Consider the following 22,130-nt stretch of genomic DNA (forward strand, 5'->3'; position numbering starts at 1 on the left):
TATATATATATATATATATATATATATATATATATATATGCTAGCCTTTTGAAAATAATTTGCACAAATCGCCTACCTTTTGAGATTTTGGATTGGATCAAGGGTAATGAAACGTGCCCGACATTCAGCGAGTGTTAAGCAGTGTAGGCAGAGACAAGCAGCCAAAGAGAATGACATTTGCCTGATAAATGTCTTTTTCACCTTTCAACAAAGAGAGTGGCAGTGAATGAAATGGATTAGTGGAGTGAAAGTGGGCGTAAAATGCAGCAGCCAACCAGGTTTAACTTAATTTTACAAAATAAGAAGCTTGCAAATCTTTACTAGTTCAGTTTAACGGGAGTCCTGATCTCCAGAAATGATTTCGTTTAGTTAACTTTTTCTGTTACAATTAAAGAGGCAGTAAAGAGAAAAATGCTGTGAAGCAGAAGAGGAGCAAGATGATGTAATACATCTAAAATGCCACAAGAGGGAAGCCAAGCTCACCTTAACTGCCAAGAAAACTTGATGGTTTTTCCACTTTGTTTGTGTTTTAACTTCAAGTGGAATTATTCAGAATTATTATTTAATGATTATATTATATTTCGTTATTATTAAATAATAATTTAAATAAACATTTCGTCACTCCCACTGAAAACACAGATGTCCAGATAAACAACATCAACTTTTTGGAGTTTGTTTCTATATACAAATAATTCATTTCTTCTTACAGTAGTGAGTCAGGAAACACTCAATGGTTAGATTTCTGTGAAAATCCTGTCAATCAATCATGTCAATATTTGACCGGGACTGCTAGGCTCCATCTCTCCATCAGAGTTTCAGAGAACTGGGGAGTGTTTGAAGTTCACAAAGTTGTTTTAGTCTCATTGGCTTTGGCACATTTCTCATAACCTTGTTTGAAGTTCTCAGCTCTAACATATGTTTTCCGCAACAGATCATACATGCAGCATGTGCCAATATGAAGTCTTTGTCAATGAACAGGTCTAAATAATTGCCACCAAAATAAAGGTTAATATAACACTGTTTAAAAGAATGACGGTGAACACTAGAAGTGTGTATCATTGTTGTCCTACATTTTTATTTTTTTGGTAATACACTATATGTGATTTCATTTGGTCACAGATTTTTATCACACTAACAATTAAATGTACTTCCTTGCAGTGTAACTAAAGAAGAACTGGCATATATGTTGCTGCACTTTTATGCATCTTCATATTGCAGCACACCTCTTCTCCCCTTCCTCCTGTAAAAAAAAAGTCCCTGTAAAATAAATATCTGAGATGATTTATATAATGAAACAATGCTTGTTTACAATTTGACCGGATTTTGGACAGCCGTTCTTCCTCATTTGCCTTAGAGCATTTCCAAATATTAAGGAAGGGTGAAAATGACTCAATCTGGTGTGATAAACTGTTTTGAAGGATTTCACACATTCCTTGAGCCTTTTGAACACCTGAGTATTTATTGTCATGACAGATTTATGGTTCCAAACATTGTTCAGTTTTATCCAGTTTAATCATCATAGAGAGGAAAAGGAAAAGACTATTTGCTGGAGCTGGAGTTAGTCGAGAAACTGTTTTACTCTTGTTTTGTCAGAAGCTGGACACACTAACATAAGACACAGACCTTCACAATAAAACAGGAAACCACACTGTGGGGCCATGACGCAGGTGCAAATGTCAATTTTAAATTTCCTGACATCTCTGAAAACTGGCTGGCATATAGATGGTGAATACAAAAATCAACTCTTGTGACAGTTTGACAGCAGCCACAGTGATTTCATAGGGAGCTGAAATGTTCTAAACTCAGATAAGACTGATTCTGATGCAACATCTCAAACAAAAAACTGTCACAGATGGCATCATCAAAGTGGTAATACACTGATGTCCACAGAGGGGAGACGGTAGACAGTTTGCAGGTTAGATTTACTGTACGAAATGAAGAAATGTAGACAAAATAAACACAGTTTTCAGATGAATATTTTCAACAGAAGTAGATGTAGCGCATTTGTGCTCATAAAGTTTGAATTTGTGTTTGTATATATTGGCAATGCGACAAATCACCCAGAAAAACTAAAAAATAATCATTTTGAACCCACTGTTTCTGGTTTTGTGATAAATGAAATAGCAAAAAAGTAAAATGAGCCACATTTACTGAAATGTATTCAGGTCAGAGCAGCTTTGACAGGATATCATGAGTTATAGTCATTTACAACAAACATGACATATATTTTTGTTCCTTTACCAGCTAAATGAAGATCCTCACATAAATCAGGTATAAAAACTTTGTGTGATTTTAAAGCCGTAAAAACGGTTTTAAAGGCTTTAAAAGCAACTCATACACAGCTCATCACCTGAGTGCAATTTTATCTTTAGTTTAAAAAAAATGTACAAATGGACAATGATCCATCTGTTTTAGCCACAGATATCACATTGATTTAATGTAACTACTGAGGTAACAATACTTTTTGATTTGTAAACAGCATATTCCTTATTTTGTAAAGAGCAATCATCTTAAATGAACAAAGCACCTACCGACTACCACTAGAGGGGCTTTTGCATGACTTTCAATTTCCTGTTTGGGTTAAAACAGGAAAATTTCTGTCTGTTATTATCTTCCTCTCGATCTCACACAACATGCAAAAATATCTCATCATCTCGCTTTCACCTTCGTTTGTTGCCCTCAATTCCTGTCGGCCAGACATCAGTTATCACACTGTTAGAAGTCGACTAACTTCTTATCTGACAGTCTGACTTTAGTCACTCTGACTTTGTAGCTGTGTCAAACCATTGTGTTGTGTTTCCTTCTTTTCCTGCTTCAGTGATAGTTTTTGCCATTTGAATTTAAAAGGTTTTAAATGTTTAGCGTAATACATCTCACTCTAAGATTCCTCTTTATCTACCAGAGCTAACTCATCGGTCAGCACTGCCTCTTCACTGTTGTGGCTGGAACGTCTGTCATCCAACTCATGGGTCGACACTGCTTCTGCACTGTTGTGGCTGGAAGGTCTGTCGCATAGCTCATCTAACTCATGGATCGCTATTGCCTCAGTGCTGCTGTGGCTGCAACGTCTGTCATCTGACTCATGCATCGGTACTGCCTCTGCATTGTTGCCCATGGAATGTCTGTAGTCCAGCAATATAATGGCCAACCTGTACAAGCTCAGTGTGATCACTAGGCCGTTCTTGATGGCAAAGAAACCAAGCATCTGGTGGAGGACTCTGAAGTGAATAATGACAGTCAGCCTGACCAACAGAAAAGGCCCATCCTGGATAAAGAGGGTCTCTATGATACTCCAAATATCAGTGCTGTGTTTAATAAAGAAGGTTTCCCGGACAACTTGATCTTCTCCGCCATTCTCTTCATCAGATTTGGTGTTCACCACTATGTTGAATAAGAAGAGGAAAAACAAATGATTGACAGTAAAAATGAAGCTTTCCTTCAGGTAGCTGCATGTAGTTTGACAGATGTCACATTTATTTGTTTGTTTTTAAAACAGCTTATCTCGCTTTTTGTTTAAGTGTGAAATTTACCAAGCTATTCTAGTAGAGTCCAAGAATACAAATATGGTCTGAATATAACAGGTCTCCTTTTAATTTAGAACCTGAATGCAGGACACAAGTGGATGGATTAACCAAAGGTTAGAAGTTTTAGTGAGGATGATACAGGAGGAAACCTTAGATAAAGGTGACATTAATTCAGAAATAGTCTTAACAAGTTTTTTAGCCACCCAGGTCAAAAGTATTTTAGCTACGACCAGGAAGAAGGTTCCCAGTGAGCAGAAACCTGGGGAGCTAATAATAATTATTAATAACAAACCAGAGCATAAGATATCCTTAAAGTTAGATACTTATCATTAGAATAACCATTTACCTATTAACAAATAGTAAATAAAGACTCGAGACCACAAAAACTAAGGTTGAATATTTCCTGTAACACTTTGAAAACACATCAGATCAAAATGAGAAAAAAATCATGCTGATATCTACACTGATATATACTGAGTAATGTGATGGGAATGAAAAGATGCCACATTGTTTGATGGAAATGGAAACCTACAGAGGGCTGAATTCAAAGACACCCCAGAAATCAAAGTGAAAAAATGTTGTGAGGAGGCTTGTCTATTTTGCTGAAATTATATTGCAGCAACTAAAAATGTGAGGGAGTAGTTTGTATGGCCCCCCACGTGCTTCTGTGGATGCCTGACAACATTGGGACATGCTCCTAAAGAGACCACGGCGTTACTGCGCTCCTAGACAGTCGGAGGTGCAACTTGGTAGCATCAGATGGGCAAAAAAATAAAGTCCCAGAGATGTTGTATTGGATTTAGTTTATGTGAGAGTGGGGACAAGTCAGTGATATCAATCCTTGATCCTACAGCAGCTGCCTACATACTCTCGCCACATGGGGCATGAGCTGTGTTGTGCACTAGGAGGAACCACACCAAAGCAGCTGAAAACTTATAACCTGCTACCTAATTCCTTTAATTTAAGTCTCGGGAAGTAAAAATGTTTGAGTTAGTCATTTAAAAGCACCGGGGGCTGTAATTTCAACTTACTTGCTGCACTTATGTACTTAACTGTTTACTTACTGGACTGGCTTGGATTTTTAGCCAATTTCTAAACACACTGTTAAGACTGTTTGTCTTTTTCATGACCGGGGAACAGGAAAGGAACTTCCTTACACTGCTGTAGCTCCTTAATAAACACCAAGTATTTTAAGGTACCTGACCTGCTAGATGTAGTGGAAACTGCAACATGCTCCAGGTCCATACAGCTAAGATGACGTAAACCATGGCAGGATTTTTTTCTCTGTAAGAAAAGTGACACCAATATCAGGAACTATATATGCATTTGCATACATTAAATGCAGACTTATGTCTCGATAGGAGAAGCACATTCTTAACGTACAAGCAACACGATTAGCCCCTTACTTTACATCTGACAGCGTCTCACTAGTAAATTCCAGGATGTCCGCTGCAGTGCCAACAAAAGTTAGAAGAAGCTGAGACAACTCATCTTTTGTGACCCCACCTCCCAAAGGCAGAAGCCACTTCCCCACAATGAGGAGGATGAGCACGATCTGGTGAAGAGCCAGGATCCAGTCATTCGCGCAGACAGTGGACAACCTCTGCTCAGTATTTAAGAAAAGGAAAAAAGATGGCAAGATGTTTAATGCTGAAAACTTGGTTTTCTGAGAAGGTTGAATCACTTCACTCAAAAAGCCATTTGGGATTTAATCTCATCTCTGTCCTTTCAGTAAACAACAGTGAGCCACATGATAGTTTATGATAGTTTCCCACACATACAATTAAAAGCAGTTCTACAGAAGCATTTGAGTATAAGTAACCTGAGACACAGTACAGGTAATATGTCATAAGACCCTGCTGTAAATAAGAGAACCTGAGTTCCTTTGTACAATTTTTTAAATTATTATTTTCAAAATAAATAACAGAATAGTGGAGAAACTTATTAAATAAGTAAAAAAGTCTATTTTCTTGGAACCTGCGCTAAACATTTTTAAAACTCTTCGTCAATATTGAGACCCAGGCTCTTATTTTCTAAAAATTATTCCTATTTCTCCAATTAGTGGGCACTTTGTGAATTATCTAGCTCTTAATGCTGCATCTTGAACTCGGCTGTCAAACTCCTAAAGTTTGCAGATGACACCACTGTCATTGGCCTCATTCAAGATGGTGATGAGTCTGCATACCGGCAGGAAGTTGAGCGGCTGGTACTCTGGTGCAGTCAGCACAATCTGGAGCTGAACACTCTTAAGACTGTAGAGATGACAGTGGACTTCAGGAGACATCCCTCAACTCTGCCCCCCCTCACCATATCAGACAGCCCTGTGTCAACTGTGAAGACCTTCAAGTTCCTGGGTACAACCATCTCCCAGGACCTGAAGTGGGAGACCAACATCAACTCCATCCTCAAAAAGACCCAGCAGAGGATGTACTTCCTGAGACAACTGGAAGTACAGTCTTCCACAGGAGCTGCTGATCCAGTTCTACACTGCGGTCATTGAGTCTGTCCTGTGCTCCTCCATCACAGTCTGGTATGGAGCAGCCACTAAACAGGACAGGAGCAGACTGCAGCGGACTGTACGGGCAGCAGAAAGGGTCATCAGCACGCCCCTGCCCTCAATCCAGGATCTGTACCTCTCAAGAACCAGGAAACGGGCAGAGAAAATCATCACAGACCCCTCACACCCTGCACACAGACTTTTCTGCTGTCCTCTGGCAGATGGTATAGAAGCCTGCAGACCAGGACCACCCGACACAGGAACAGTTTCTTTCCCCTCGCCATCTCCCTTCTTAACAGTTGACCTGTCACACTGCCAGACTGCAACTGCACCTTATGTACATGTGTGTGTGTGTGTGTGTGTGTGTGTGTGTGTGTGTGTGTGTGTGTGTGTGTGTGTGTGTGAGATTTACATTGCTGTGCTTGAGAGCCACCATCTATTGGAACCAAATTCCCTGTATGTGTCTGCACATATACTTGGCCAATAAACACGATTCTGATTCTGATTCTGATTCTGGTCTTTGTCATCAATCTGATGATATTTGAAATGATGAAAGTAAGAGAGACTGTCCACTTTATGCTTTACTGTTTTCTACTTTTCTTATTAAGAGTACTAAGTGAAAAGGCACTGGAATTTGGATGCCGCATTTTGGATAGGTAGCTGAAATAAATTCGTTTTTGTTTTTTTTAAGTGTGACAAAAATGCATTGTTCCTACAGGTGGAGTGGATCAGTTGGATTATTTTATTAATTTCCAGTCAATCTTAATGCATGAATGAAAAATGAAAAAATCAGAGCATAAATAGTTTCACTATGCGTTCAGTCCACACTGCTGCTTAAACAGTTTCCAAGAACTAAATGATGAAATCATCATTAATCATTTTATTTTACTTGAGTTGCTTCAACCTTTTCTGCTGCTCTTTCTGGCTTTCTTAAAGAGAAGTCATTATGAAACAGTCAATAAGCTGTTAAGTGTCTTAGCATAAAGAAATAACAACCTTTACAGTGGTAGTTCAGCCTTCTTAGCGAAAGACCAGAAGAGGAACAACGCCACCGGATGTTATTTCTGTAGAAGGTTATGTCAGTCTGCCCCAGGGCAGCTGTGGTTACAACTGTAGCTCGCCTCCACCAGTGTGTGAATGTGAGAGTGAATGAATAGTGGAATTGTACAGCGCTTTGAGGGCCCGAAAAGCGCTATATAAATGCAATCCATTACCATTATTATTATTATTATTATTATTATTATTATTATTATTATTATTATATGTCCCTTCCTGGCTGAATACAGAGAGTTTCACTCAAAACATTGGTAGAAAAAGTGGAAAAACTGGTTCTCTCTGATTAGACATGGATAACGAAATAAATTCCTGGCAAGTCTGTATTTGCTCATTGCTTGTCCCATTTGAGCTCATTCTTGTATTTACAGCACTTCACATGGCACAGTGATCTTTCTCATTTCATTCATTCACAGTTTCTTTCTTTTTTCTCTCTTTATTTCTGTCACAGAACCATAACTTAACAATTCAGTCACTCTTACCTTAAGTAAATTCTGGTTTGTGGTGTTTCCCTGCTCGGTGCTTCGATTCCACAGTCTTTGCAAAGTTTCTATAGAATCTAGTTTATTGCACTGAAAACAATTTAAAGAAGCTTTTGTGAGTGAATTTCACGGGGTATTTGTTGTTTTATTGTAATTAAATCTTATAAACCTTAACATTAATAGCAGATGTGACATTTGATAGAATCGGTCAATAAATGTACATGGGGTACCTCTAGATCGCTGGCTTTGTCTTGCTGGTGTTGTATCTCCAGAATCCAGATCGAGGGAATAATAGTAATGAGGAAGAGAAAGATAGGAGGGGAAAACCTACAAGACAACCAAAGGCATTCAAAAATGTTTTAAAAAAAGAAAAGTGATAAGCATGTTTACTTCAAGCATGCAGGAAGACTGAAGAGATTAACTTGAAGTAATAAAAGTCAAGGGGTATCGTACCACCATTCGGGACAGTTTAACTATTAGCTTCCCAGCTTATCAATATAGTAGCAGCAAAGGTACAAACTACTTAAATATGCATGTAAGGTACACCGGGGTCGAGATAAAGACTAGGAAAAGATGAAAATGCATAATTTAATCATGCATTATACTGTTATACTGTCTATTAGAGGGGGAAAGTGCAAACGATAGAGCGGAGATGAGTTTGAAAGTAATATGAGTAGCTTCAGGGATTAAGTAGCCTAATGAATACTTAAGGATAATATAATTACAATATTACACCACTTTTGTTTTTACCATCACTTGCATGCATGCTCCTTTATCTTACCATTTATAATCCTGTCCTTTTCGCATCTTCAGTGTTACTATCATTTCAACAACAAGCGGCAACAAAAGAAAAGCCAGAAACAAGTAATTGTTATCCTTCTTAACCGATGCCACCCTCAACACTCCGATGACAGCAACTAAAATAAACAGCGCTCTGGTGAGGATCGCACTCATTAATTTAGTCAGCGCCATGTCGGTGGCTTAACGCAGTTCACAAGTGATCACCTCAATTTCCAGTGTTCACTGTGGCTTTTACTGTAAGTGAAACAAAACCTTTGGGAATGCATTTTCAAATAAAGTTCCCATGGATAAAGCCCCGCCTTGTTCCTCAGGCACAACATGAAAAAGCATGGGTCCATGTAGGGGAAATAACAGTAGAAGACCAGAAAAGGAACTGGTTTGAGTTTCTTAATAAACCGCTGGTGTATTTGTGAGTCATAATTCTGGTGTTTCTGGCTTCCAAGGAATAAAGCAATTTTTTTAAATGACTGTAAATGCTGCTGAGTAGCCTAATGTTTAATGTGAAGCTCATGATGTAACTCACTTTTTCTTTTTTGCTGGGCCCCCCTATGTTTTACATGAAAAATGTTCGCGCCCCCCCCCCCCCCCCCCCGCGCGCGTGCACGCACGCACGCACACGCACTAACACATCCTCCAACCACACACACCCATATTTTGCTCCATTGCGCTTTATTTCACACCTCAAACATTTAGTAAACAATTAAGCAAATACAAGTAATCTGCAATAAATTACGGGTAGTAATAAAATAAAGTACTAACTCTTTTACGCTACGTCCACACCTACACGGGTATTTTTGAAAACGCAGCTGTTTCGTCGTAAACGGCGTTTCGAATCACCGAAAACAGATATTTTTTAAAACCCTTTTTTGCGTTTAGTTGTGGATGAGGAATACAGAGTTTGACACAACGTCAAAGGTATGTGCCTTTTTTCACGTCAGGCTGTGCGCCACATTGTTTACATGAGCTGCATTGCAGAATGGCAGACAGAGACAAAATACTGTTACTGTTAATCTGACTATCCTCAGGTTTTACACGCTTATATATACACAAGCAGTTACTGTCCCTCTATTTAGAAAGGCTGACGCATCAGGGTGTAATTATTTTTACTGTAGTTGGTTTTTTTTTCCTGAGTAATAATATTCAACATTGCCATCAATACATTTTTAAAAAAATGTGTCTCTGTGCAAAATGGGTTCAAAAACATAAACAACTGTAGGATACTGTTTGTCTGTGATTTGAACCGGGGGAACAAATCGTGGCAGGATCAGTCTGATATTATTTGTATCCCGCTGTAACTTTACTGTATACAGAGCTAACATCTCCAAAATGTCAGGAGTAGTTAGTCATTACAACAAGTGTTTGTGAACTAAAAATCAAGAATGTGGGATACTGTTTGTCCGTGATTTGGAGAGCCCAGCGCTGCTCCCGACAAAGGGAAAACTAATTCTGCAGGGGAGACCTACCTCGGCACTTGTGCAGGTGAAACCAAAGGGAAGATATGCTTCACCAGATTTTCTAGTCTTTGGCTTAGAATGAAGTTGGTTTGGAAACATATTCAGCGATGCTTCATCTCCTGCTTTGCGTTTCTGTGGGCGCCCGTGCTAGCAGTGCCCAAGCCTTTTGTTTTTTTCCTTTTCATACCGCGCCCCCCCTGCCATGGCTCTGGGCCCCAATCACTTTGGGAAGGTCTGATGTAACTACTGGTACTGAAAATCAAAAAAAAAGAAAAAAAGTTAAAGCTAAAAACTTAAAATGTTTAAAAAAACAACAACAAAAATTTAGTTTGCATTTAATTTTTATTTGTTCATAGATTCTCATCACCCTTGCAGTGCAACGAGGGAAGAACTGTCATGTATATCACATCTATTTTGTGCACTGTTATTCATGTTCATCCTGCAGCACACCCCTACTCCCCTTTCTCTGCCTGTAATCCCTGTAAAATATATATCTCAGACGCGTTATATAATGAAACAACGCTGATCTTTTTTTTAATAATTAAAATAAAAATAAAAAAATCTTAACGAATAATGAAAATGGCTGCTGTACAAAATGAACCAATACAGACAAAATAAATATGGTTTTAAGATGGAATTCATGCATCGGAAATATAGAAGTAGATCAGTTTAAAACATCTGTGCTCCGAGGATAAAGTTTGAATTTGTGTTTATGTACTGGCAGTGATACAAATCAGTTATGTACACAGAAATCAAGAGAAAAGCACCGGGCTGCTCAGTCACTAACTAACTACTGTTACTGTACTTTTATTATGAGTATATTACTGTAAGAGCAACAGGCTGGACTCTGCTTCAGCTCCTGTGCAGAGCTGATTATTAACAAACAGCATGTTGTCTGTCTCTTGCCACATCTGTAAGGATAGTAACAAACCTGGCACTTCAGTAACCCCTCATTAATCAGTAACTACGAATTAAATAGCAAAGCCCGATATTTATGTACTGAAACCAACTACTTCCGCTTGGCAGCTTAAGTTCAAATATATGTTTAATTTTTCCACTGATGAATTTTTTAGCACTGACTCTGTATATATTTTTGTACTGAGTTTGTTGCAAACATTCATGTTAAAAAACTGTCTGAATTATTGCTAATGAGATATGTTCACAAAGTCACATGTGCAGTACTCTGTACAGCTTACATCCTTTAAGAGAAATAATTTGAAGCCTTAATATTTCTTGTTCAATACCCAAGCAGCAGCTCACACACTGCTGATAATACCTCGGTAGCTTGGTGACCAGGATGCAGCAGCAGACTGAACCAGGACTGAAACCTGCTCCATCATCTCATCTTTGCATACCTCCATTTACAAAGCATCAACAACTCAAAAGGTAAACATTATATTGGAAATTTTTTTATTTCAGATTTGAGAGAGAAACTTTATATTTCAGTTTGTGATGATTCTGTTCTCCTTGTGATTACAGGAGCTGCCCTCAGATTCAGACCTCAGCACCAGCCAGTGACAGCAGACAGATCATCCTATATCTTCACTCTTTGTAGTAACTCCATAATTAACTGATGAAAACAGTACAAAGGTTAAAGTACCACATGTGCTTTCAGTAAAAGCTGCAGCTGCTTATAGATAAAGTTAAAGACAAAGTCAAAAGGATTGATCACCCATGTAACTGTGTCACTATATACCAGCATTAACAGGACCTGAGTTTGGTGTTTCAGAAAGGTGCTAATCTCAGACCTGCTCAACTCCTGTTTTAAACACTGAATGTAGTCAGCTGCATGAAGAGGATGTGATGTTTTCTCTGACACAATTGAATAAAACCTGATGAAGGTCAAAAATCGTCACTTGTATGTTGAACTAAAAACGTCTGATCCGGAATTCTTTCACCGTTTCTTGCCAATAGTGTGTTATTTATCATAAAGTAATACAGAATCATTCATACAGAGTAACGAGAGCATAATATATATTTAAATATTTAACTTTCTACAGGACTGAATATAATATCTTTATGTTCAAAAAAAGAGCTGCTGGTGAAGATCATGAGTCCTGCTTTGTCCCTGCAATGAGCTTCAGTCTTCCTGGTGTTTCTGAAATGATACCTCTCTCTATGTGCAGCACAGATCGTTGTGTGCCTCAACTTTCGGTCTTTTACCCAGGCTAATCTGCCATTTACCTTCCTTGGTTAGGTTTAGGGATTAGAGATCGATCTAGATTATCATTTTCAATTTGGGAGATATCATCAGCAGTGGACCTTGGATTCATCAGGTGTTTTGGCCATTATCACTATACACCCTCATCCAAGGAGGCCCTGCCAGGGTTGATCAGGCCCTGGATTGTGTCACTGGTTTATGTTAAATTGTTATTTCTCTTCTTCTTTCTTCTGTTTAGTTAGTCCACAGTGAACACTATCGGCTGTCATGATCCGAAGAAGAAGAAGAAGAAACCCCAATATTACTAATACTACTACAACAACAACTACTATTAATAATAACAACATAGCATGTACAAGTTGCAGTAAAAGAGGAACTAACACAGAGACTCAGACAGGTGGAATTGACACCAGGACTGGGGAAAAACAGACATGGAGACATGACCGGGAAAGCTGAAGAAATATCAAAACACAGAGACGAGACTAGGATGGATATGCAAATTCAGCATGGTGTTGGTTTAGCTCAGTGTTTCGAGTGAGCGACGGCTTAGAGCAGCCGGTCCAGGTTCGAGTCTGGCTCTTTGCCACAGTTTTAGCAGATCTAACAGACTGAATGAGATTGAGGGAGAAAGTAGTTTCCACTTCACTGTGTAACATTTTTCCACATCCTTCTGATTAGCAGACCAGCAAAGAGGCCCATCCATTTTCCTCTTTTACCTATTAAAACACTGAGCATTATGATGCATTATGCTTATCATTTGTTGTTATTGTTGTAAGTTGTGGTATTTCAGACTCACTTTTAAAAAACGGATAAGTAAAACTTTGCTATAATAATTTCTTTAGACCTTGCCCCGACTCCATAATAAATTTACCTGATACAAGTTTGTGCTTTCGTGTGTATTAAGTTTCTTTAGTACAAAGGTCACTAAAGGCCTGCTATAAATATGATATATGAGGTTTATAAATGAACAGTTCTGGTAATGACCTAAATCATGTTTTGTTTCTGTAATGGTTAATCCACCATTATATGAAGCCTTTTAATCAAAACTATATATAACGTATCCACGAATTTTCATATTTACTGTCTTCACTGTATCATAGATTTTTTTTTTACATGTTTCTATATAGTAACTGAGGCAGCAAAGTGCATGAAAACCAAACTCACCACAACTGTAGGACTACAAAGCAACAGCAGGGGACAATCCTTAGGTTTGAACCAGCTCTCCATTTACAACTTGAAACGTGAAAAATCGATGTCATCTGTAATGGGAAAATTCTAGTGAATCCTCACATTTAGATTTAGGTGGTAAGAATTTCACTGTATTATTTTTGTATAACCTTTGCATGCTCAAGATGAAGTATGTATCAGCAAGACCTTGTGAAAACTGCTTAGCTAGGCCTAACAATGCTTCACTATGTTATCTGCTAACTGTTTTGCTCAGAAGGATAAAGTTCAGGGCCAGCGCCAGGTGCTGGCCTGGGAAGAGATAGTTGGAGTCTTCGTTGTTCAGCAAAAGCCCGGGATTGGACAAAAGACTGTTGTAACTAAAATATACACAGAAAAGATACAAAGCCTTTTAATCCAAACTACAGTGGGATGCAAAGGTTTGGGCAACCTTGATAATAGTCATTATTTTCCTGTATAAATCGTTGGTTGTTACACTAAAAAATGTCAGTTAAATATATCATATAGGAGACACACACAGTGATATTTGAGAAGTGAAATGAAGTTTATTGGATTTAGAGAAAGTGTGCAATAATTGTTCGAACAAAATCAGGCAGGTGCATAAATTTGGGCACCACAAAAACAAAGAAATGAAATCGATATTTAGTAGATCCGCCTTTTGCAGAAATTACAGCCTCTAAACGCTTCCTGTACGTTCCAATGAGTCTGGATTGTGGTTGAAGGTAATTTGGACCATTCCTCTTTACAAAACATCTCTAGTTAATTCAGGTTTGATGGCTTCTGAGCATGGACAGCTCTCACACCACAGATTTTCAATAATATTCAGGTCTGGGGACTGAGATGGCCGTTCCAGAACGTTGTACTTGTTCCTCTGCATGAATGCCTTAGTGGATTTTGAGCACTGTTTCGGGTTGTTGTCTTGTTGAAAGATCCAGCTTCAGCTTTGTCACTGATTCCTGGACATTGGTCTCCAGAATCTGCTGATACTGAGTGGAATGTGTCCCTCATCTTTGACAAGATTCCCAGTCCCTGCACTGGCCACACAGCCCCACAGCATGATGGAACCACCACCATATTTTACTGTAGGTAGCAGGTGTTTTTCTTGGAATGCTGTGTTCTTAAATAATTTCCCCCAGGGATCAATAAAGTATTCTGATTCTGATTCTGATTCTTTTTCCTCCATGCATAACGCCCTTTGTTACGCCCAAATAACTCAATTTTAGTTTCATTAGTCCACAGCACCTTATTCCAGAATGAAGCTGGCTTGTCCAAATGTGCTTTAGCAAACCTCAAGCAGCTCCGTTTGTGCTGTGGGAGGAGAAAAGGCTTCGTCTGCATCACTCTCGCATACAGCATCTCCTTGTGTAAAGTGCGCCGAATGGTTGAACGATGCACAGTGACTCCATCGGCTGCAAGATGATGTTGTAGGTCTTTGGTGCTGGTCTGTGGGTTGACTCTAACTGTTCTCACCATTCGTCGCTTCTGTCTATCCGAGATTTCTTGGTCTGCCACTTCGAGCCTTAACTTGAACTGAGCCTGTGGTCTTCCATTTTCTCAATATGTTCCTAACTGTGGAAACTGACAGCTTAAATCTCTGAGACAGCTTTCTGTATCCTTCCCCTAAACCATGATGGTGGACAATCTTTGTCTTCAGGTCATTTGAGAGTTGTTTTGAGACCCCCATGTTGCTACTCTTCAGAGAAAATTAAAAGAGGAGGGAAACTTACAATTGACCCCCTTAAATACTCTTTCTCATTACTGGATTCACCTGTGTATGTAGGTCAGGGGTCACTGAGCTTACCAAGCCAATTTGAGTTCCAATCATTAGTTCTAAAGGTTTTGGAATCAATAAAATGACAACAGTGCCCAAATTTATGCACCTGCCTGATTTTGTTTGAACAATTATTGCACACGTTCTGTAAATCCAATAAACATTTCACTTCTCAAATATCACTGTGTGAGTTCCTATATGATATATTTAACTGACATTTTGTATTGTAACAACCAACGATTTATACAGGAAAATAATGACTATTAACAAGCTTGCCCTAACTTTTGCATCCCACAGCATATATAACTTATCCACAAATTTTCATATTTACTGTCTTACAAACAAAAAGCAAACAACTTGTAAATTACATTGTTATTGTATGGTTAACATAAAAAATAACAGTTATTTATTTGGAATATTCAAAAGAAAAAAAATTAATCTCACAGATTGAATATTATGCTGATCATTTAGGGATGGAGACATAAGGGTGCCATAAGTATTGGTGTTAACATTTACATTTCTTTCCCAGTATGAAAAAGCCCAAACCGAAATAAAGAAAATGTTAAAACACATTTATGGGCAGTACCTGATAACACTTATGAAACTGAGTGCAGGCAGTCCAACACTCCTGCTAAGTTGGCAGCACTGCTTTTCCAGCTGCACTGCGCTCAGGAAATGCTTAAACTATTTTGTGCATTCAAAAATTGTAGCACTCAACAGAAGATGAATCATATACATAAAATGTCGATTTATTTTCAAGATCCAACAATGAAAAGGACAGAACAGAGGTGATAAACCACTGCACAGCCCATATTACAGACTGTGGACCTCAGGCCACACAAGCTGTAGTACAGGAGCTGCCAAAAAGGTTTGGCACTACCAAAACTAAAGGTATATGTATTTGTTAAATAAAAACTTTTGAAGCACATGAATTCCGTGTGATTGTTCTTCACTGTATCATAGAAACGTGTAAAAAAAACAAACAAACTATATGATAACTGAGGCAGCAAAGTGCATGAAAGCCAAACTTTGTGCTACTGCCCAAACTCACCACAACTGTAGGACTACTAAGCAACAGCAGGGGACAATCCTTAGGTTTGAACCAGCTCTCCATTTACAACTTGAAACGTGAAAAATCGATGTCATCTGTAATGGGAAAATTCTAGTTAACCCTCACATTTAGATTTAGGTGGTAAGAATTTCACTGTATGATTTTTGTATAACCTTTGCATGCTCAAGATGAAGTATGTATCAGCAAGACCTTGTGAAAACTGCTTAGCTAGGCCTAAGCACTATGTTATCGATGTTATCTGCTAACTGTTTTGCTCAGAAGGATAAAGTTCAGGGCTAGCGCCAGGTGCTGGCCTGGGAAAAGGTAGTGGAAGTCTTCTTTGTTCAGCAACAGCCGGGGTTGGACAAAAGACTGTTGTAACTAAAAGATACACAGAAAAAAAGTATTTAAAAAATGGTAGGACCAAAAGGCTATTTTTTTAAAGTGTTATAAAATCAAGACAATTTATACAAAAGCAATGTATAGATACATAACAGAATTTACTCTTAATCACTGAAAAGGTTTGTGAGATATGGATTCAGTTTATTTATCGTACAGGAATTCTTGTAGATCAGGAGTAGGCAACTCCAGGCCTTAAGTGCCAGTGTCCTGCAGGTTTGAGATATCACCCTGGGTCAACACACCTGAATCAAATGATTAGTTCATTACCAGGCCTCTGGAGAACTTCAAGACATGTTGAGGAGGTAATTTAGCAATTTAAATCAGCTGTGTTGGATCAAGGACACATCTTAAACCTGCAGGATACCAGCACTTCAGGCCTGGAGTTGCCCACCCCTGTTGTAGATCTTAGAAATATCATCAGCATTCAACACACTCTGGAGTATCACAAAGGCACTGAAACAAAGGCACAAATATTCTTCAGAAACAATTTTATGAATTTGAAAACATTAACCAGTAAACTCTGCAAAGTATCACAGAATATTTCAAATGAATAAAAACCTATGAAAAGTTGTTTCTGCAACTAAAAAAGCCAAAAGGATTATTCCCTGCAGGTAATGCTTCAACATAATAGTTGCCATTTAGAGATTTATATAACTTGTAACATGTTTTTTTGCAGAAATTGAGACTTCATGATTTTTCAAAATGATGGCTGGTTGTTAAGTAAAGTTAAATGTAGAGCAAAATGCCTCAAATGTATTTTATTGCAATTACTTTTGAAATTATGGTATACTCACTGTACTTTTACAAATGAAAAATATATTTTCACCTAGAACTGTAGGGTTGTTTTTTTTTAAACACATTAACAGTAAACATTAATGTCATGTACTGTTCTTGATTTACAATAACTGAATGTTTCTGGTAAAGTAAGGTATTATTTTTTACTTTATGGTCCAGTACTGTTGCCTTTGGAAATTTTTCACTGTAATTTTCACAAACATTTTTTACAGTGTAAGCTAAACAGCGCTAATCAGGTTTCTCTCTCTCTTTATGCAGCTCAGAACTGATCACCTGAATTTTCAGTGTTCACTGTGGCTTTCACTGTAAATGAAAAAAAAAAAACGTGCGGAAATCAAATAAAGTTCCCACCGGTCAAGTTCTGCCTTGATCCTCACAGGAGATCAGAGATCAGATAAGCTGAACACCAGGTAAACAGAAAGTTGGTTTTTTTATGATTTATGAGCGGCATGATTGGCTTAATCATAAATTCTTTAAGTGTACAGGAGAGGGCAGCATCATATCATGTTTCTTTAGCAGGAATGACAAGCAGCTCCTCTGCTGGAACTATAAATTAGGCCCAATCAGGCTCAAACTGAAGTAGAACAAATAGGCCACAAAATGTAAAAGGTCATAGGGCTTTCTTTTTTCTCTTTTTTCTATTCTTGTTTTAAAAAACACAAGGCTTTATTTGGTTTACATTAGGTGTTTAGGTGGGTCGTTTGTTTTTCTTTTGTTTCCTTTGGTTGTTTCCTGTTTTATTTTGAAGAGTAGCTTTCTTTCACGTCCTGTTTAGTTTTACTTGCTGTCTGTATTTCACGGGCTCTAGTTCTTAGTTTTACACCTGCACTCACTGGCCACTTTATTAAATAACATAAATATCTAAATAACGAATCACATACTAGGCAACTCTATGCTTTTAGACATGGTATCCAGAAAAGTCAACACAATCTTCAGAAGCAATTAAGTATCCAAAAGGCTGAAGAAAGGTGATTTCAGTGACTTTGAATGTGGAATGGTTGTTGGTGCCAGGTGGGCTGGTCTGAGTGCTTCAGAAATTGCTGATCTAATGGGATTTTCCCCACACACTTGTCACTAGGGTTTACTGAAAATGGTTTGAAAAAGAGGAAGTATTCCGTGAGCAGCAGTTCCCTGTGTGAATATACCTTGTTGATGTCAGAGGAGAGTGACCAGACAACAGTAGCTCAAATAGCCAGTTGTTACAAGCAAGGTATTCAGAAGCAGAGTCATTAGCACCCTGTCCTGAGCATGAGCACCACAGGTGGCAAAAGTACAGACTGTCTTTACTTATGTAGAAGTACAGATACTAATATAAAATATACATATATTCCAGTAAAAGTTGAAGTACTGAAGCAATTCTTTAATCATACATAACATAAGAATACAAATATTGTTCCTATCTAAATTTCAATTCTAATGGATGTGCTTAGTTTGAATCTGTTATGTAGGACACCTGCTGTGAATGAGAATTTAAGAAAATTACTATGTTCTGTTGCCTACATGATAGAGGGTGACTTTACGTCCACACCTAAACAGTAAAATGAATTTGCCACTGGATTTGCCACTGACGCCAGGTGAACTCCAGGAAGCCCTGATAAGTAAGGCTCCAGGTCCAGACGTCTTCCCTGTAGAATTCTACAAAGAATTCTGGACGATTCTAGCACCAGTTTTTAACAGAACGTTGTTGGAAATCAAAGAAAAGGGCAGACTTCCATCAAATATGAATTGTGCAAACATTAATCTCCTGCTAAAACCAGGCAAAGACCCTGTATATCCCTCAAGCTATCGTCCAATATCCCTAAATGTAGACCTTAAAATAATCTGCAAAGCTCTCTCAAAGAGATTAGAGAAAATAACCCCCCTCTTAATTCATCCTGACCAAACTGGTTTCATAAAAGGTAGGCACTCATCAACAAATACACGTAGATTACTTAATTTGATAGACTACTCATACAGTAAAAACCTAGAAACTACAATATTCTCTTTAGACACAGAAAAAGCATTTGACAGAGTTAACTGGAAATTTCTATTTGCAACTTTACACAAATTTGGTTTTGGATCCTCTTTCATAAACTGGTTAAAAATATTATACAATTCCCCAACAGCTTGTGTCAAAACAACTGACCAAACATCCTCCAGCTTCTGTCTCCTGAGAGGCACCAGGCAGGGATGCCCACTCTCCCCTTCACTGTTTGCAATTTTTATTGAACCACTAGCAGCAGCAATTAGACAGAATTCAGTAATTAAGGGCATAAAATGCAAGAACGTGGAACATAAAATCAGCCTTTATGCAGATGATGTGTTACTTTTTCTCCAAAACTCACAAACTAATCTCTCTGGGGTGATTGCATGTATAAACTCTTTTGCAAGAATATCAGATTACTCAATTAACTGGTCAAAATCTTCAGTCCTTCCGATTAATTGCTCCTTCCATAATTTTTCTTCTACACCACTGCAATCAGGAAATATAAAATATGTAGGTCATAATGTTTCTCCCAAGCTTGCAGATCTAACTAAATTAAACCATATCCCACTTTTAAAGAAAAGTAAAAGACGATCTGGCTGGATGGAAATGTCTACCCATATCACTCACGGGAAGGGTTGCTGCTATAAAAATGATGGTCTTACCAAAAATAACTTGTTTATTCTCAATGATCCCAACTAAACCACCACAAGATTGGTTCAGATCTCTAGATTCATACAGTGGCTTGCAAAAGTATTTGGCCCCCTTGAACTTTTCCACATTTTGTCACATTACAGCCACAAACATGAATCAATTTTATTGGAATTCCATGTGAAAGACCAATACAAAGTCGTGTACACGTGAGAAGTGAAATGAAAATCATACATGATTCCAAACAAAAATGTTTGGAATCATGTATGAATCATGATCAAGTAAAGATGAAAAGGTTAAATGAGAAAAAGATTGTTTTCTTATCTTGAAGAATCTGCCAAAGTTTTTCAAGACTTTTCATTTTCTTGAGACTGAAGAAGTTTTAAGTTGTTTTCATGTTGAAGAACAAACACACATACACAGGAATTTCTCTTTCACCCTCCAGGAACACCAGGTGAAGCAGGTGTTGAAAGCTGTGAACATCAGGAAAGTTGCTGGCCTTGATGGAGTACGTAAAATAGTTTGTGCCTGCGCTGACCAGCTAAGGGGAGTCCTGACCAGGATGTTCAACCTCTCACTGTCACAGACCACCATCTGAAGGCAAACAACTTTATTCCTGTGTCAAAGTCATCTGCCCCAAGCTGTCTCATAGACAACCGACCTATCGCCTTAATATCTGCAGTCATTAAATGCTTTGAGAGGCTTATCCTGCAGCACATGGAGGCCTGCTTACCACAGAACCTAGACTTTTATTGCTTTGCCTACAGCGCAAACAGATCAGCAGAGGACGCCATTGCCACACCCCTACACAAGACTCAAATTGTATCAGAATGCTGTTGATAGATTACAGTTCAGCATTCAAGACCATCATTCCTGAAATTCTGGTTGACAAGCTGATTAATATCAGTTTGCCCCCCCTCCACCTGTGCCTGGATCAGGGATTCTCTGTCCAAATCGCCCTTAGTTGAGGTACTGCAGGCTTCTCCACCATGACCCTCAGCACAGGCTCCCACCAAGGCAGTGTGCTGAGCCCTCTCCTGTACACCCACCCACACACTAATGATTGTACACCTACCTACCCCTCTAACACCATCATTAAATTTGCTGATGACACTACAGTCATTGGTCTCATCAGTGAAAGGGATAAAACTGCGTACAGGGAGGGGGTTAAAAACTGTTGGGATGGTACGCTGAACCTTCAGCTCAATACCATCAAAGCTAAGGTAATGGTGATTGACTTCAGCAGACACAGAAGGGAACATGTCCCTCTCCACATCAGCCCGGACTGTTCAGTGAAAGTCCTCCTTTAAATGGCTCAGGACTTCTCATGGACCACTAACACCAACACGGTGGTTAAGAAGCCCAGCAAAGACTCCACTTCTTTAGCATGCTGAGGAGGAACCATCTGGAGAAGAGACTGTTGGTTCACTGCAGCACCATAGAGAGTGTCCTGACTGACATCACAGTTTGGTATGCTAATTGCTTGCTGGCAGACAAGAAAAACCTGCAGAGGTTCATTAAGAGAGCGCAAAAGCTCACTGGTGTGTGATGGTTGCCCACAACCCACAACTGAAATGCTCTGTTACCAGGCTGCTGCTCCAGTCCTTCCAGGTCTGAGTAAAAGAGGAGGGGGTGGAGCTGGTTTAAGTGTAGAGGCCACCAAAATGAGTGTTGTGATCATATAGGGGGTTTCTCCTTGTATTATGTTTAGCTATTGTCTCTGTGGTTTTCCCCTCTGATGTTTAAAATAGTTTATTCAGTAACTATATAGGTTGAGCTGTCTCTCATTTGGGTAGCTCAGTTTGTTGAGTTATGATATTTTATTAAATGTTATTTTCTTGAGAATAATTCAGTTTAGTTGAACTCTTTTACTTTGTTCTTAAAATAGCTTATTTCTGTGATTCCGTATTTTTGGTAAATGGTAAATGGCCTGTATTTACATAGCGCTTTACTAGTCCCTAAGGACCCCAAAGCGCTTTACATATCCAGTCATCCACCCATTCGCACACTGGTGATGGCAAGCTACATTGTAACCACAGCCACCCTGGGGCGCACTGACAGAGGCGAGGCTGCCGGACACTGGCGCCACCGGGCCCTCTGACCACCACCAGTAGGCAACAGGTGAAGTGTCTTGCCCAAGGACACAACGACCGAGACTGTCCAAGCCGGGGCTCGAACCGGCAACCTTCCGATTACAAGGCGAACTCCTAACTCTTGAGCCACGATCGCCCCATTTTTGAAGTAGCCTTGTGTTTTTTGGGTATAATACCCAGATTTTGAACATTACACCTGTGCCCGTACAATGTCCACCAATGCTGCCTAATGTAAGATTACATCATA

At 38.8% G+C, this 22,130-nt stretch overlaps 1 protein-coding gene and 2 long non-coding RNA genes across 3 annotated transcripts; 1 reads left to right on the forward strand and 2 right to left on the reverse strand.

Annotated features, from left to right (window-relative positions):
• Nucleotides 1-1,437: 1,437 nt before the first annotated feature.
• Nucleotides 1,438-8,891, reverse strand: LOC309720102 (transmembrane protein 26-like). The gene is made up of 6 exons (XM_082556687.1): nucleotides 8,338-8,891; nucleotides 7,787-7,883; nucleotides 7,557-7,646; nucleotides 4,931-5,127; nucleotides 4,729-4,808; nucleotides 1,438-3,381 (listed from the first exon to the last, which is right to left on the reverse strand). Exons 1-6 carry the CDS (start codon nucleotides 8,526-8,528, stop codon nucleotides 2,879-2,881), a joined length of 1,158 nt encoding a protein of 385 aa, XP_082412813.1. The 5' UTR covers nucleotides 8,529-8,891; the 3' UTR covers nucleotides 1,438-2,878.
• Nucleotides 8,892-8,994: 103 nt separating this feature from the next.
• LOC309719939 lies at nucleotides 8,995-11,958 on the forward strand. The gene is made up of 3 exons (XR_014280364.1): nucleotides 8,995-9,272; nucleotides 11,064-11,197; nucleotides 11,291-11,958. It is a non-coding gene; the product is annotated as an uncharacterized lncRNA (long non-coding RNA).
• Nucleotides 9,626-16,889, reverse strand: LOC309719938. Its single transcript, XR_014280363.1, has 5 exons — nucleotides 16,536-16,889; nucleotides 16,153-16,360; nucleotides 15,980-16,074; nucleotides 13,137-13,231; nucleotides 9,626-10,063 (listed from the first exon to the last, which is right to left on the reverse strand). It is a non-coding gene; the product is annotated as an uncharacterized lncRNA (long non-coding RNA).
• Nucleotides 16,890-22,130: the final 5,241 nt, after the last annotated feature.

The sequence above is a fragment of the Aulonocara stuartgranti genome (genome assembly GCF_965226115.1).
Source record: "Aulonocara stuartgranti genome assembly, chromosome: 13".
Lineage (NCBI taxonomy): Eukaryota > Metazoa > Chordata > Actinopteri > Cichliformes > Cichlidae > Aulonocara > Aulonocara stuartgranti.